The 15,839-nt window shown below is 34.9% G+C and overlaps 1 protein-coding gene across 1 annotated transcript; it reads right to left on the reverse strand.

The window, feature by feature from the left end:
• Positions 1-5,831: 5,831 nt before the first annotated feature.
• On the reverse strand, positions 5,832-13,558 carry LOC115449811 (fatty acid-binding protein 1-like). The gene is made up of 4 exons (XM_030177703.2): positions 13,438-13,558; positions 9,622-9,791; positions 6,635-6,736; positions 5,832-5,948 (listed from the first exon to the last, which is right to left on the reverse strand). Exons 1-4 carry the CDS (start codon positions 13,505-13,507, stop codon positions 5,895-5,897), a joined length of 396 nt encoding a protein of 131 aa, XP_030033563.1. The 5' UTR covers positions 13,508-13,558; the 3' UTR covers positions 5,832-5,894.
• Between the last annotated feature and the right edge of the window lie 2,281 nt (positions 13,559-15,839).

A 15,839-nucleotide genomic window follows, 5' to 3' on the forward strand; every position in this document is an offset into this window, starting at 1 on the left:
TATATTTTAGTTGCTCCGTCCCAAACATTATTCGTTATTGTCTTAAGGAAATTAAATTAGTTATTTATAATTATTGATTTGATATTCTGTAAATCGAGTAGCTACGGTCAGCAACAAAAGTATCTGATCAAATTCGAAATTTCAAATTGCCATTAGAGTTTTGTCTCCGTCTCAACAATAATTTATCGTTCGCTAGAATAAACTTCAGAGAGTTTACTTTATTTTAAACAATTTTACTAAAGAAAAAACGATTGTCTACAAAGACACGAAAGTTCGAAATTCTAAATTTGTTTAAGTACTTTTGTGGTTGACTGTCTATGTTTTTCTTAGCTATGCGAGCTAATCTAACTTAGTTGTTGGTCCGCAAATGGCGTAAAATGGAGATAAAGCTTTGTTTTAGCCATAGGTACCTACCAACATACATACCAATACCAACTCATCTCCGTTAAACTCTCTGAGGAAAGTAAACACTTTCCCATCCTCTAACCTTTGGACGTGCGTCATGACATTATCTTCCACCGTGATTGTTGACTTCGCCTGAAATGGTTTTAGGAAACATACATTTTAATCTACTTTGCATACAGTGCTTAGCCAAGGATTTTTATTGCTTTGAATGACGAGACGAGCCCTTCACCTGATTGTAAGCGATACGACCGCCCATAAACATTAGAAACACCATCCCAACCTTTAATCACAAAGTTTTGTTTGGTATTCCATTGCGCTCGCCATCTTGAGTCATGAGATGTCTTCTTATGTCCAGTAGTTACCCTGGCTACAATGTTCTTCAAACCGGAACACAACAGTAACTACACACCACTGCTAGGCGGCACAAATAGATGTTCCGGTGGTACCTACCCAGGCGGACTCTCACATACGAGAGACTTCCACCAGTAAATAAAACAAACATCACGACTTGATTCCCGGATTAGGTTGAGGTGTAAAGCATTCACTTTGTTCCGTCTCCTTATGCGATAGTCATAAGTCTCGATATATCGAGCACCAATCCAGATCCTTATATAGAGTAAATCATAAAAGTTGAACAAATTCAATATTTCAAATCGTCTTTTGTTTCCGTATGAAAAATATTTTCTTCGTAACTAAAATAGACCTCAAAGCGTTTACTTTATTTAAAATAAATAAAAAATAATATTTCGATTTAAGTTAAAATGTAGAAGCGTTTTGAAGTTTTGAATTTGTTCAGCAACTATTTTGGCAGACTGTACCTACCGGTAGCTGTCAATTTTATTATTAGCTTGCTAACTTGTGATATCTATGTGCATTTATTTGTACTATGAAGGTATAAAGCGGGTAATGTTTAATAATAAATTAATGAACATTGTAAACTCCGAACATATTATCGTAACCGTCCTTATACGAAAGAGATATTATAATAATGAATTATACAAAAATATGGAAAGATTATATAGATAACATAAATATAGAAAATAAATGTAATGCTAGATAAGTTAAGTATACTTATGTATTGCATTCATTATAGTTCATATATTAATATTCCCAATAGTGTAAGACTCTAATTAATATTATTATTATCTACAAATAAATTTGCATGCTGTGAAAAACGGTGACACCTGTAACTGTTACAATGATTCTTGCAAATAAAATAAATAAATAAAAGATGAGTACTTAGTGTACATTTCCGACATTCCCATAATTGTGAATATCATCATCACCCATATCATGGTGCTGCCTTTTTTATATTCATGTAGACACCATAATAGGAATCATTATTATAATCAGACGGTCAGTATGCACCATTATTATAATTATTATAAACTTGATTAGTTTGCTTATTGTTAATTAGCTTTTTGTTATAAATTAACTGCCTTAAGTAAATAACATTGTAATAGTAAATTTACCAATACAATAAATAAAATTTACATGTAAATTTCAATTCCAATTTGTTGTGATTTTCTCAATGACTAAATAATAAAGAGGACAAGCCTCAAAAGTTAGCTATATGAACAAGATATATTTATGTTAGGGAAATCGACGCATAATTGTAAATATATATGTCTATCTCTTTTACTCAAAGCTTATTTGGCACGCAACAAAAAAAGACAAAAAATAACTGCTTTCTTCGAATATGGCAATATTTCGTTTACTTCAACACACTGGGACCGCTTTGCGGCAGCAGACGCCATTTATTGCAGCCCAGTTAGCAAGTACATGTAGTGATAAACGATGTAAACAAATCTACATAGATATTGAATTTAAAGTAATATAATAATATTCTTAATTGTTTAGTTTGTTTATTAGTGTATATGTTAAGTTTCGAAAATGACTCAGTGTTGTGTGAAAGGATGCAAATCGTATTCACGCCAAGAAAGACCCCAGAATATCTTTTCATAGGTTAGTAAATGTTTTTACCGGTAAGTAAAATAGTAATGATTATAATACTTCACCTAATAGTAATATTAATAGTAATAGTTCGTCGATTGTTGCTGGCAGAAGTAGCAGATTCCTCTAATTGACTTATTAGTGTATTTATATATTTATTTATTTTTATATATGTATATATATATGTATTTTTTTTATATATATATATCTATATATTTATATATGCGAGTATGTTTTAATTACATTTGTTTACTATTTCTCTTCTTATTTGTTTTTTCACTTCTTTTATTATACACCTACCTCCGTCCTCTCTACACCACCCCAAGGTTGACTGGGAGAGAATGCCCATGGCATTAAGTCCGCCTGTATACCATGTGTACAAAGTGTTAATAAATAAATAAATAAAATAATATTACTTTAATATATTGCTATGAATAATAATAGAATTGTTATTGCATAACCAATGAAACATAAAAGAAATAACATGAAGATGAAATATGAGATATATTTTTACAATTGGCGGTCTAATGTTTCAAACAACCTTTGCATGCACGGAAATAGATACAACATTATATTGTTGTTATTGCAAATAATTATTATAATTGATTATCTCTACGATCATTGATTTTAGTTTTGCTGAGACATAGTTATGTTTCTCGATCAAAGAGCATAATAACTTATTATAAAATAATGCCAACCAAATAATTTCTGGCTACGCTACCTCATTCCATTTATCATGTATTAAATATCCTAATTTGTAACTTAAAATTTTAGCAAGGAATAGTGCAACATACAAATGTACAAAATGAATTAAACACAATTGGATTTTTGCCACAACAGGTACTGCTTTCTTTAACAATTGTTACTTATAAATCAGTTTCAGTTTGTCTTATATTTATATTATGGTAGAATCTAACACCTTTTGTATTTGATCTTTGTTTGGGCTTATTTAATAATAATAATAATATCAGCCCTGTATTATATACTTGCCCACTGCTGAGCACGGGCCTCCTCTACTACTGAGAGGGATTAGGCCTTAGTCCACCACGCTGGCCTAGTGCGGATTGGTAGACTTCACACACCTTCGAAATTCCTATAGAGAACTTCTCAGATGTGCAGGTTTCTTCACGATGTTTTTCTTCACCGTTAAAGCGAACGATAAATTCACAAAGAATACACACATGATTTTTTAGAAAAGTCAGAGGTGTGTGCCCTTGGGATTTGAACCTGCGGACATTCGCCTCGGCAGTCCGTTCCACACCCAACTAGGCTATCGTCGCTTCACCAATAACTAATATTTGCCATTAATATTGAGCTTTGTTTTTCCCCAATTAAGTTTGTTCATTGTTGACTCAAGAATGGATATCAATAATTTTGGGAACAGCGGGTCTCCTTGTGTCACTCCTCTTTTGATAGGATAATAACATAGAGCAGAGCGTAATTGAGCGTATGGCATATTAGGAATTGATTTGGTGAATTCATTCATGTTTCCACGTACGGGAACGATCGATCAAGTAAGTCCAGTCAAAGACTTAGGACTTTGGTTGCTTTACATTTTTAAATGGATGGATCCACCTAACTATAAAATAATTCAGCAATACCTATCGCTTAGAAGCCATAACTAAGTTAACGCTCGCTATGACGGTGAAGGAAAATATTGCGAGGAAACCTACATATCAGAAAATTCTCCATAAGAATTTCGAAGGTTTGTGAAGTCTGGCTTCCTGCACGTGGCCAGCGTGGTACATTAAGGCTTAGGCGATTCGCACACTGCACCGCATTACGCAGCGTCGTGCGGGAATGCGTGTTCTTATATTGCTTGTAAGTATATCTTTTTGTATTGTAAAACGTATAGTGCAAAACACAGAAAACCCATTCACGCGCGGTGTTACAGATCACGTGTCTACATGCGGCAAAGCACGCGTCCACGCGCGTTGGTGCGGGACGAGACGCAAGGTATGGCACACCGAGTTCTGCAGTATGGTGCGTGATATTGACAAAGCTAGGCGTGAAGCAGTATTTAAAAATGGATCTCGATATTGATCGATTTATATTCGAAATCGAATGTCGAGAAGCAATTTAGAATATGAAATGTAAAGAATATAGCGATAGAGTACAGAAAGTGAAGCAATGGGAGGAAATAATAAATATGTTTTCCGATATGAATGTGTCAGAATGTTGATAAAAATGTATGTCTGTTCCAGTGATTGTTCTTGGAATTTTGCTTAAAAATTAATCAGAAGATGCAGTTGACATACGCGTATATTATTTATTATTTATATTTTCTTAAATCCAAGTAATTCCGAAAAATGACCCATTTATAGATCTTGTTTGTAAAAATGGATGTACCCAATATCTTCTACAAACTTCTTCTTTAAACAGATAATATAATTGTAACATCGTGAATGAGTTCTGTTCTTTATTAATAACCATTCTTATATAGAAAACAATTCTCTGCACTGGACTATTACATCCGCGAGCTGCTATAAAATGAGGCTCCTGGGCCACCGCAAACCATCTGCAGCCACGAGCGTTTGTGCGGAGAAATCTGCATGATGATGCAGTTTCCACGCACCCCGCAGCGTGAGCGGGGCAGTGTGTGAACCGCCTTAAACCCTCTCAGCAGTAGGGGATGCCTGTGTCCAGCAACACATAGCGTGTTCAAATAAACAAGCTCTTAAGTTTTACATACTAGTACGGATCAGATGTATTATGGCTCGCTTTGACAGCAAATAAAAAGGTCCTGAGGAAAACTCCACACTTCATCTAATCCTTATGATTGTTCTCGTATTGTTGGCCATTATAGGCGGTAAAGATTACTTAAAGTTGAGTATTGAATACAACTATGTATTTTCAGTCTATGCTATACATTAGCGAAAACCTATATTTAATTCTGTTAGCAGTTGCAGCCTCAACCGATGCGATGCCCCAGGCGAATGCAAAAAAATAGACGCAAGGCCCCGGGCGGAGTAAAGAAAAGAGCTTTCAAGTTCTAACAGTTTTGTCAGTAAAATCAAAAGAAAAAGTTCTCTAAGACACTGTCCGAGGTACCAAGCGGTTACCCGGTCCGCCTCCCTCTAAGGCCGCCTCTGGCTGTCAGTAAACTTAAGATTCTGTACTATAGAATATTATTGTAGGTGACCTATATTTATTTTATAATATTACGTGGTTATTCCACTAATCTGTCGTATGGGAGAGTCCGTCTGGGTAGATAACATCACAATATCTATCCTCCGTCAACCAGCACATATACTGCTTGGTCCGTTTCAAAGGCCTTGCAGACAGCATAATTACTGGGTATTATGAGGCTTAACATCTTATGTCTCAAAGTGACGAGGGCAGTGGAGTGCGGCGCAATACTTTGCAATTCAAACTTCTCTATGGTGTAGTTACTGTCTAGGGACAGTCGTATCGCGTACTATCAGACGAGTCGCGTGTTCGTCTCATCCTTCAACTGAATAAATAAGAGAAAATTTAAAAATAACTATTAAATTATATATTTATCATAACAACCAATAAATTAAATAACAATAACATTAAGCCTTGTAGTATCTGTATGCGACGCCGTCCCACGATGATGAGGTCAAGGTCTGCAAAGAAAAAAGAATTGAAATATATTCTGGGTCATGTATGGGTATCTATTATAAGATTAGAGCAGTGTTTCCCAAAGTATTTTTTGCCATGCCAAGTGTATAAATAACAATCCCCACGCCCCCCCCCCCTTGCAATGCAAAGACTAGGAAGCCTGGGGACTCACCAAGTATCCTAACTAATATTATAAAAATGAGTTTGTTTATTTGTTTCTACCTTACGACTTCATTACTCAAACCAATCAATCAATATTGCATACATGTTGTCACGGGTACTATAAGCGTATAAGTCAACACGTAAAGAGAGTCCATTAGCAAGGAGTAAAAATACAATACATACAAGAGTAGAAGAAACACAAACTAGAAGAGAGAACGAGAGAAATAAAGTAGACTATAAAACTAAGCGAAAGTAACAAAAACTATGCTCGCTATAGTGATAAGCGTCAGCGAGTTATAGCTGACTAACTACCTGCAGCAGGTCGAATGCATGGTGATAGGTGGAATCTATGCGCCTCGCTTCGACTGGTTTATATTCATAGAAGATTATTAGCTGATCGCTATCTGTACATACCAAATGTCGCGTCGTACCCATTTGTACATTTAATTTTTATCATATATATTTTATTTATTATAATAGTGTAGTATATTTTACGTTTCTTAATTTAAGATTAGTTTTACATATTTACCATTTTGAGCAGGTCTTCGCTGAATTCTCTTATTACGGTGCTAGTTCTATTGGGGTCAACCTGTGTCACTGTGTTACCGTCGACTATGTACGTGGTCCTGATCTGTAATAAGAGGTAATGAGTGAATTTTTTTAAATATACTTACAGGATAAACTAAGGTTACATGTATAATAAATTGAATATTTGCAGAGGTAAATTAAAAAGGTGTTAACTTGCAAAAAAGTAAATACATAACATAACACGCTGCTATTGTCTCGCGTGCCACGCCTTTTTTTCCCTCTAGCAAATTTCAAAGTTCGCGCATTATCTACGGGGTCCACACACTCTCATTGGCGGAACGCGCACGTCACGTCATCGGGAACCAATGGCAGTGAATGCCCGAAGTAATCTGAGATTTGAACCGAAGGTGGCTATGCCGCTACACCTGTCAAGGTATTAATTTCTCTATTTTTCATAATATTAACATTTTTTTCCCGGCATAGTATTAGTTCATAGAATTACATCTTTGCTTCGTTTTTGTTACGTATAACTTATCTATTGTAAATTTATTTTGATCATGAAAAGTTATAGTCTGAGGTAGGTAATAATATTTTTGTTTAATAATAATAATAATAATAATTTATTTATTTGCACGTAACATTACAATAAAATGATACAAACGACAAAGGCCCTATAAAAAAAATATGATATAAAGCAAAAATAAGCCTCCATATGCCGAACTAGGTTTGAAACCTGTATCTCAGCACACAGCGCCATTCCCCACAGTTTACAGTAGCCCATGAACTAATGTAATAACAATAATTAATACTAAATATTTAAACTTAGAAAATTACGTGTTTGGAAATATAGTGAGCCTCTCTGTCTAGGTATGTGTGAGTGTGTGTGTGTATGTGTATGAAAGAGAGGGTGTATGCACAGATAGAAATCATATTAGTGAATAACAATACCAAAGATCATACATCATTTCTTACTTCTTACTATTAAAGAAAATAAATAAAATGCCATAAAATAAAATTCATTTAAAACTGATAAAAATATAAATAAATACTTATAAATATTATGAGGAAATTATTTTAAAATAGTCAAGAGATCTTCCATTTTATCGTAATCCAACGTTAGTAACCAAGATCGTGCTTTCTTTGAGCACAATGTTTTATTTAAAGTGTAGATAGATATTAATTGATTAACTTTATTGTAAATAAAGGGTCCCAAAGAACAATAAAATCTCCGGACGAAAGACGTATGATAAGGGTTCGACGCATTACAGACTCTATTTTTCATACGGTTAATAGTCCTCTGAGATTAAAATAAAATGTTACTATGTTGCTTGACGATAACACCCAAAATAAATAATTGCCTAACAGTAAGAACATTACAACTCTGGTAGAGGAGTTTAGTTGGATAGAGAAAAGGGCGATTTGTGCTGACCTTAAGTATAGCACGCTGGGCACGCTCTAAACGAATCAGTATAGATGCAGCAGCGCCACCCCAAGATGTTATACAATACGAGATCAGCGACTGGCATAGGGCATAATAAATCTGCATTACTATTTTAGGTTCAGCAACGCGTCTCAGAGTTTTAAAGACAGTGATCAATTTACGAATTCTTCCAGTGAGTAGCTCAATATGACTCTTTAAGTTTAATTGTGAATCCAATGTAACACCTAAATGTTTGATTTTGCCTACCAGTTCCAGTTTTTTGCAATGGCAGTCGACAGACTGGAAGGCATTGCAACTATGAGCCACTAAATTAAAATTTTCAAACACGGAAATATTTGTGCTTCGTATAGAGAATGTCATATACTTGGTTTTGTCTGCATTAAGTGTAAGAACATTTTCAATCAACCATCGAGATATTGTATTAAAAGAATTCTGAGCAGTGTTAAAGACATCATGCCAAGTATCAGCCGAAAACAAGAGAACAGTGTCATCCGCGTACGAAACAAGTGAGCAATTCAGTTGTTTTAGGGAACATAACTCATTTATATATATAAAAAATAAGGTAGGTCCAAGAACGCTACCTTGAGGAACTCCAAATGTAACTGGTAAAGTATCACTGGTGAAATCACCTATTATAGTAGCTTGTCTTCGATCCGAGAGATAACTTTTAAACAAGTCCAACTGAGTGCCACGCACACCCATGGCCACAGGTTTTTTCAGTAGTAAGGGGATAGATACCGTGTGAAAGGCCTTAGCGAGGTCAAGAAATAATGCTAAACATTTTTTGTGTTCATCTAAATTCATTGCAAGAAAGTTAGTAACTTCGTGGACTGCATCAGAGGTAGACCTAGAAGCACGAAATCCGAATTGGTTATTGGAGAAGTAATTGTGTTTTTCCATATATTTAACAAGCCTAGAATTAATTAATTTCTCTAAAAGTTTTGAAATGGCTGGCAATAGTGAAATAGGTCTATAATTAGAAATAGAGTGTTTGTCTCCGGCCTTGTGAATTGTGTAAACGGTTAGAAATTTTATCCCACCCCACCGCACAATCAGATCTAAGACCTAGTATCATATTTTCAACCTCCTCACAATCAGTATGCAGCAAAACAAAAGAATTCATTGGATGAGGGGAAGGTTGTAAAGATGCACTACCAGAACAGCCTTCGAGTTGCTCCGCTAAATTCCTTCCTATATTGGCGAAGTAGCTGTTTACTTCATTAATAGAAGCCTCGGGAGTAGAGCATACTTTTAGTAACTCCAGAGGAATATGATAAAAATAAATACTAATGACTAAAGAAACAAGACTATTATTTTCGAAAATATTATAAATTTTAATGCAAAGTTTAGATTAAAAAGTTCTCTCTGCAATATATTGCGCAAGACCTTTCAGATTCCACTTTTATAAAGCGCCTTGCCGCAAGACCCGCCTGCTTCAAAATTTGCAGAACTCAACTTGTGATTGTTTTCGCGGTAAAAATTGCTTGCGGAAGTTGAATTTTGCAGGTTTTCTTGCTAATCTAAACATGACTTGAAATAACACCTACCGGTTTACCACCCAGGCCTACATCGTCGATCTCTACTCCAGACTCGAACACGACGTCGTTGTTGCCCTCACTGGACCTAGTGATGTATCTGTACTTGTTTCCCTCCTTCTTCAACTGGGCGGTGGACTTGAATGTCGCGTATTTCTTAATCACCTCCTCATCAGTGACACCTTGAACGATTACACATTTCTAAATATATTATATGTCTCTTTATATTGCTTTATCGGAAATAATAACATTTCTATTTTTAAAAGTTAATCAATTACTCATTCTTACATAATATGAAAATAATCAATCAATCAATGGTCTATTTTCGCTTTTAATTAATTATAATCAGCTACGAATTAAATATTTAACCACTTAATTAACTTGACAATATTATGATTTTTTATTGTTTCTTTTCTTGATTTTTGTAAACAAATTGAGTTTTCATTTTCGTCTTATCTCGCTCTTTGATGCTTTGATTATAATTTCGCGAATTAATTATTTTCAGCATTTAGATTATTGTTTATTTGAAATTGAATAAAAGTATTTTTTTTTATTAAAAATCATAATTAACTTTTATGGTGCCAAATATTTTATATTACATAGGTTCTAGAATTCACTAATTACAAATTATTATTAATAGCTAGTTTTGGAATTGGAGATAATAAACAAACTTATAGCTCAAATAATGATGTGATTTAATAATTTTTTACGTACAATTCTGCTATAATTGTTTCGTTTGGGTATGTCATTCCCATACATGTTTTCTTTTGGAGTTAACGCTTGTAGGAACGCGTCTTGGTCACGGCCTTTGATGAGCAATTGTCAATGTCATGATGATTTGAAGAAACCATTTATTTATAGTAAGTTTACAGTTTGAAATATATTTAAATTGTGTAGGATTTCTGTGAATGTTATCAGTGGAGTAAAATTAATATGAATTACGTTGTATAGTATATACTTAGTATACCAATAAAACTAAAACATCGATTCTACTGACAGAGTCGAGAACAATTTCCTTTTCCCATCAGGCCTTGACATGTTAGCCGGCTAAATGCAACGGAACATAGATGTCATTACAAACTTTAAATTCTATGTTATACAATTTGTTTCTGTTGTAATTATATCAACAATGGTTTTATGGTTTTATGCACTATGATTTTATCTATGTAAAAAAATCTATGTAAAAACAATTTCGTTCCTTGTCACATGTATAATTTCTAAGATGTTTTAATTACATAGATACGTTGTCCGAGCTCAATGCTGGCAAGACAATTACCTTACTTTCGTCTTGCCAGCATTGAGCTCGGACAACGTATCTATGTAATAAAAACATCTTAGGATTGAACAGTGAAACGTATTTACATTTCTTTCTTTCTTTCATGTGCGCTATGTCGTCTATGCAAAATCACGAAAGATGCGTAGGTGCCGATACTTCCGGGGTGACTAATAGATCAAGTGCACCGCCAGCGCCGCCGCAGGGAGCGAGCAGGACGTGAGCGGGGCTGCGCGGGGGGAAGGGTCTGCTTGTAACAGTTGTAGTAGTAGATATAGATGAGCAATAGACGCGCCGGATTTTTATTAATACAAAAGGCAACCAGCCAGTCGCGTTCCCCGTCCTCCCGACCCTTCGATTAGTTCCGTCGGCCCGCGCGTCTATGAAGACGATTAGGTAGATTGTGTCAGGTCGCTCCGTGCAGCTCGCGAAAACCCCCTAATCGCTGATGTCTCCACATCATCTCTCAGTGGCCGTCCTGAGCCGAGGTCGTGACCCTTTAGAGAGTCGCCCTCACCATGGCCACTTAATTATTTAAGGGTTCGAGTGCCTAAAGCACTCACCCGAAAGTCCGGTGTATTTGTAAAAGCCGACCCTGCCAAGCTAACAAACGTAGTGTTATTCAAAAAAAGAAATCTGCTCAACGAAATATTAATATGTTTTTGGGAATAAAATATAACAATGTTAAAAATTAGTGGAATGGATACAGCTACTGATTCTCAACTGATTTCAGGCTTTTAATATAAGTACTTACTAAAAATAATGTAGTATACCGGGGACTTATTGCCATAACCTGCTTATCTACATTTGAGCAAAAATTAGTTAAATATAATATGAAAATTCTTATATTTTTAAGATTTGTGTATTGATAATACCGGCTACGTAACTGCTACTCTCAATATTATACAAGATATTATAGGATAAAAACAATTAAATACAACAAATTGCTGCATAATAATAATATCAGCCCTGTATTATATACTTGCCCACTGCTGAGCACGGGCCTCCTCCACTACTGAGAGGTATTAGGCCTTAGTCCACCACGCTGGCCTAGTGCGGATTGGAAGACTTCACACACCTTCGAAATTCCTATAGAGAACTTCTCAGATGTGCAGGTTTCCTCACGATGTTTTCCTTCACCGTTAAAGCGAACGATAAATTCACAAAGAATACACACATGATTTTTTAGAAAAGTCAGAGGTGTGTGCCCTTGGGATTTGAACCTGCGGACATTCGTCTCGGCAGACCGTTCCATACCCAACTAGGCTATCGTCGCTGCTATAATTGCTGCATAGTTTACAGTTAAAATATCACAAACAACGTTATATCATTTCATTAAATGTTACATTTAGATAATAAATGTTCATAACCTCTTTTTATTCTCAAAAGGGTGAACAATTGTTTTTTATACGTCTTCAGTTAATAAATCAAAGAGAACTTAATCGTATTTAGCAGAAGTATTCGCATACTATTACTATTATACTATATGTGTATGGGTACCTAATCTATAATATAAAAATGAATCGCAAAATGTGTTGGTAAGCGCATAACTCAAGAACGCCTGGACCAATTTGGCCAATTCTTTTTTTTTAATATTCGTCGAAGCTCAAGGATGGTTTTTACGGCGAGAAAATATCAAATAATTGCCGGAAAAACCCTAAAAACAGTCCTTTTCTTTATCCCATACAAACGTTTTCTAACTAATACGTAGAGTCAATTTGTGCTTTATTGCTATTGTATAAAGTTCACTGTTGTCTATCAAACACTGCCAGTGATTCCACGATCAACGCCAGCTTACTTTTAAATACTTATATCTGTTTTATTTAATAATTATTTTTTATTCACAACGCCCTATCACCAGGGTGAAGGTTCTGTTCAGGAGAATTTTTGCCCCGATAATAAAATAGATAGGAACAAAAAACTGTTACATTACAAATAATTTTGACAGGACGAAGTCTGTCGGGTTCGCTAGTTTTCAATATAAATCGTATAAAACATGAATAATCTCGCAACAACTGATTTTTAGCAAATAAAACCATTAACTGTGTGACCTTACTCATAAATTTCCTGATTTTCATACACATCTATCACACATATTCAGCAAAATTACACAAAAAAAAGAAATGTATGTATACATATATATGTATGTACTAACTTATATACTAACTTGTGACTACTAAAGTAATTGAGGCCTTCCAAACATAATAATTCAAAACTAACTTCACTGCACTTAGCAGGTTTTCGCAGTAAACCCTCCATATATTTGTCGCACTATGTATATCGTACGACCCTTGAAAGACAGTCATATCCAAGCGACAATCAGTAAATGTTTGAGTGGAGTGCTTTAAAGTTTTTATTTTAGTATGAAAATTCATAACAATTCAACTATTTATTTTATACAGATATAGTCTAATTATATTAAAATTGTCCTAGACCTACAAAACCTAGACGAAATGACGCAGAAAATATGGCGATTCTAAATATTTATATAAATTGAGCTTGACCAGCTGATTCACTAACGTGCCTTCACATAAAAATAACATACAAGTACGTACCCATATGCCTGAGGTACTCGTCGAAGTTCTCCTGGCTGTCGAACGTGTAGATTTTACCTTCGTAAGCCATCGTGCGCGGTTTCTAGACGTCTGTACACAAATTAATCAAATCAGGCAATAAGCCCCCTGATATAGTTACTGTTAATCTTAGATTGGAGTTTGATTGGCTTGTTGATAAGATTACGTGTATGACTTGCAATGTTGGAGTTATAGTCCGGTTTCGTTCCGTGTTCAAGGATATTGTGCCTAATGTACAGGGCATTATGGAGGTCAATGAGTTATATGCAAGACATCATGACGTAGCATTTTTGTCGTATTCCAAATTTGTTTGTGTTATTAAATGACGTACCTAATGTACAAGGCCCTTATTCTGTATGATAGTGTAAACGCGTAACGCGGCCGTGTCATGTTATCTTCGAGAAATGTGTGTGGAATGGTATTCTATAAGCCAAATATCTATAGTCCTAAACATGATGCGTTGTGTTACGTGCTTGTTACACACTGTCAAAATAACGTGCGGGATAGAGAATAAGGCCCCAGGGAATTATAAGAAGTGATATAGTTACGTCTCATCGTGATTGGTGTATGTCATGCATGGTGCTGCTTTCACTATTGTGACTTGCGCAGCGTTAGATTTCTTTCTACATGCTGGACAGGCGACCTCGTAAAGGTCACAAGAACCCGCTGTATGCAGACTGCTTTTAACAGGTTGGTCTAAAAATGTTTGGAGGAGGCTTATGTTCAGCACTGAACTTCCAAATACTGAAGAGGAAGAAGACTACTGTATTTACACTAATCACGATGAGACGTAACTTAATCACTTATTCTTGTACATTAGGTACGCCATTCATTAACACAAACAAAGTTGGAATACGACAAAAATGCTACGTCATGATGTCCTGCATATAACTCATTAACCTCCATAATGCACTGTACATACATTGGTTAGGGTCAAGGCGGCAACAGTGGGTCACTTTTTGTTTTCACTAACCTGCACTAGAAATGGAAGGGTGCTGCGAAGTTGTAAAAGGATTAGCATATAATAAGGCGCGTTGGGGTAAGATCGTAGGAGGTATAACATCGTATAAATCAAATAACTCGTAATTGTGTTATAATTTTTGTTTTCGGTCAACACTACCTGCGACCCCATCTTGTACCCTACGTTCCACTAGTTAACATGAGTGAATCCGTCAAGTAAATAATGTTTACGGTGCTAACAAACAGAATATCGGTGTTTTGTCGTTCCCTGGCAGATCCGGATTAACCCCATGCAAGAATTTGCCTAATTTTAATTGAGTATTTACTGTTTTCAATTAATTTTGTAGGTATATACTATCATAAAGGAAATAAATCTTGTGACTTGTTTATTCAAATTTGTCGAAACACGTATATTCCCTGAGATCCGATCTTTACACATACAATTATTTGTCGTTAAAGAACGGATAAAAATCGTTCGATCTAGCACTTGTAAAATATTGCAAGTTTTATCAAAATACACGAAAACGTCTGAACTCACTCTTTACTCTCTTTTTTTTAGCTCAGATGAATGGTCGATTTTGTTTATTTATTGTTTATTTACACGTGTATGTACTATTTCTACGAATATTTTTAAAAATATCTACATCTCTCTAAATATCTACATCATCTAGTGTCACTCATGTGGGGTATGATCGTATGCCTAGAACTATTAAAAAAACAAAGTTCGCTTCTAAAAATATCTTACGAAATTTATAAAAAATTTTGAATGTTTATAAATGAATATCTAGATCAGAATATGCTCTTTTTATGGATTGTAGAATCCCTGTATCATAGACAATTTTAGATAGTAGTCCGAACTATACCTGTGAAGGTCCTATCTTTCTCACACATTTCTAAAAGTATGGTACTTTTTTAAAGCCCTATAAAATATTAACTGTTATGTATAAGGGATTGAAAAAATATATACCATTAAGTATATTTAATAACATATAGCTAAGTTAATGATTCATTATGATAGCTCCTAAAGAATTATTGTAACAAAATAATTCGAAAAGACTGTTTAGCACGTTGAAAAAGCGTCCGATTTAACCCCAACGCACCTTATAACTAATATACTTTCATTATTTAAATAGATTTAGTTAAACAAAATAATATATTAGGAGATAAAAATGGTTTTAAAAAAAAACTATTTCAGCCACTGTGTACTGGAGGTCACATACAGTGAATAGGCCCACAGTTCACAGTGAATCAGGTACGTTCACATTGATTCATCAATAATGCAACGCAAATAATAATTCACATTTTTACTTTTAATCAGTCTTTATGTATTCATGAATTAAACAAACCAGTAAAGAATATAATTGATCGATTGATTCCTTCCTAACCGAATTTCGGCTATGGCGGCCAATCTCAACGGAGCTCAG

Source organism: Manduca sexta, chromosome 9 (genome assembly GCF_014839805.1).
Source record: "Manduca sexta isolate Smith_Timp_Sample1 chromosome 9, JHU_Msex_v1.0, whole genome shotgun sequence".
NCBI classification, from domain to species: Eukaryota; Metazoa; Arthropoda; class Insecta; order Lepidoptera; family Sphingidae; genus Manduca; species Manduca sexta.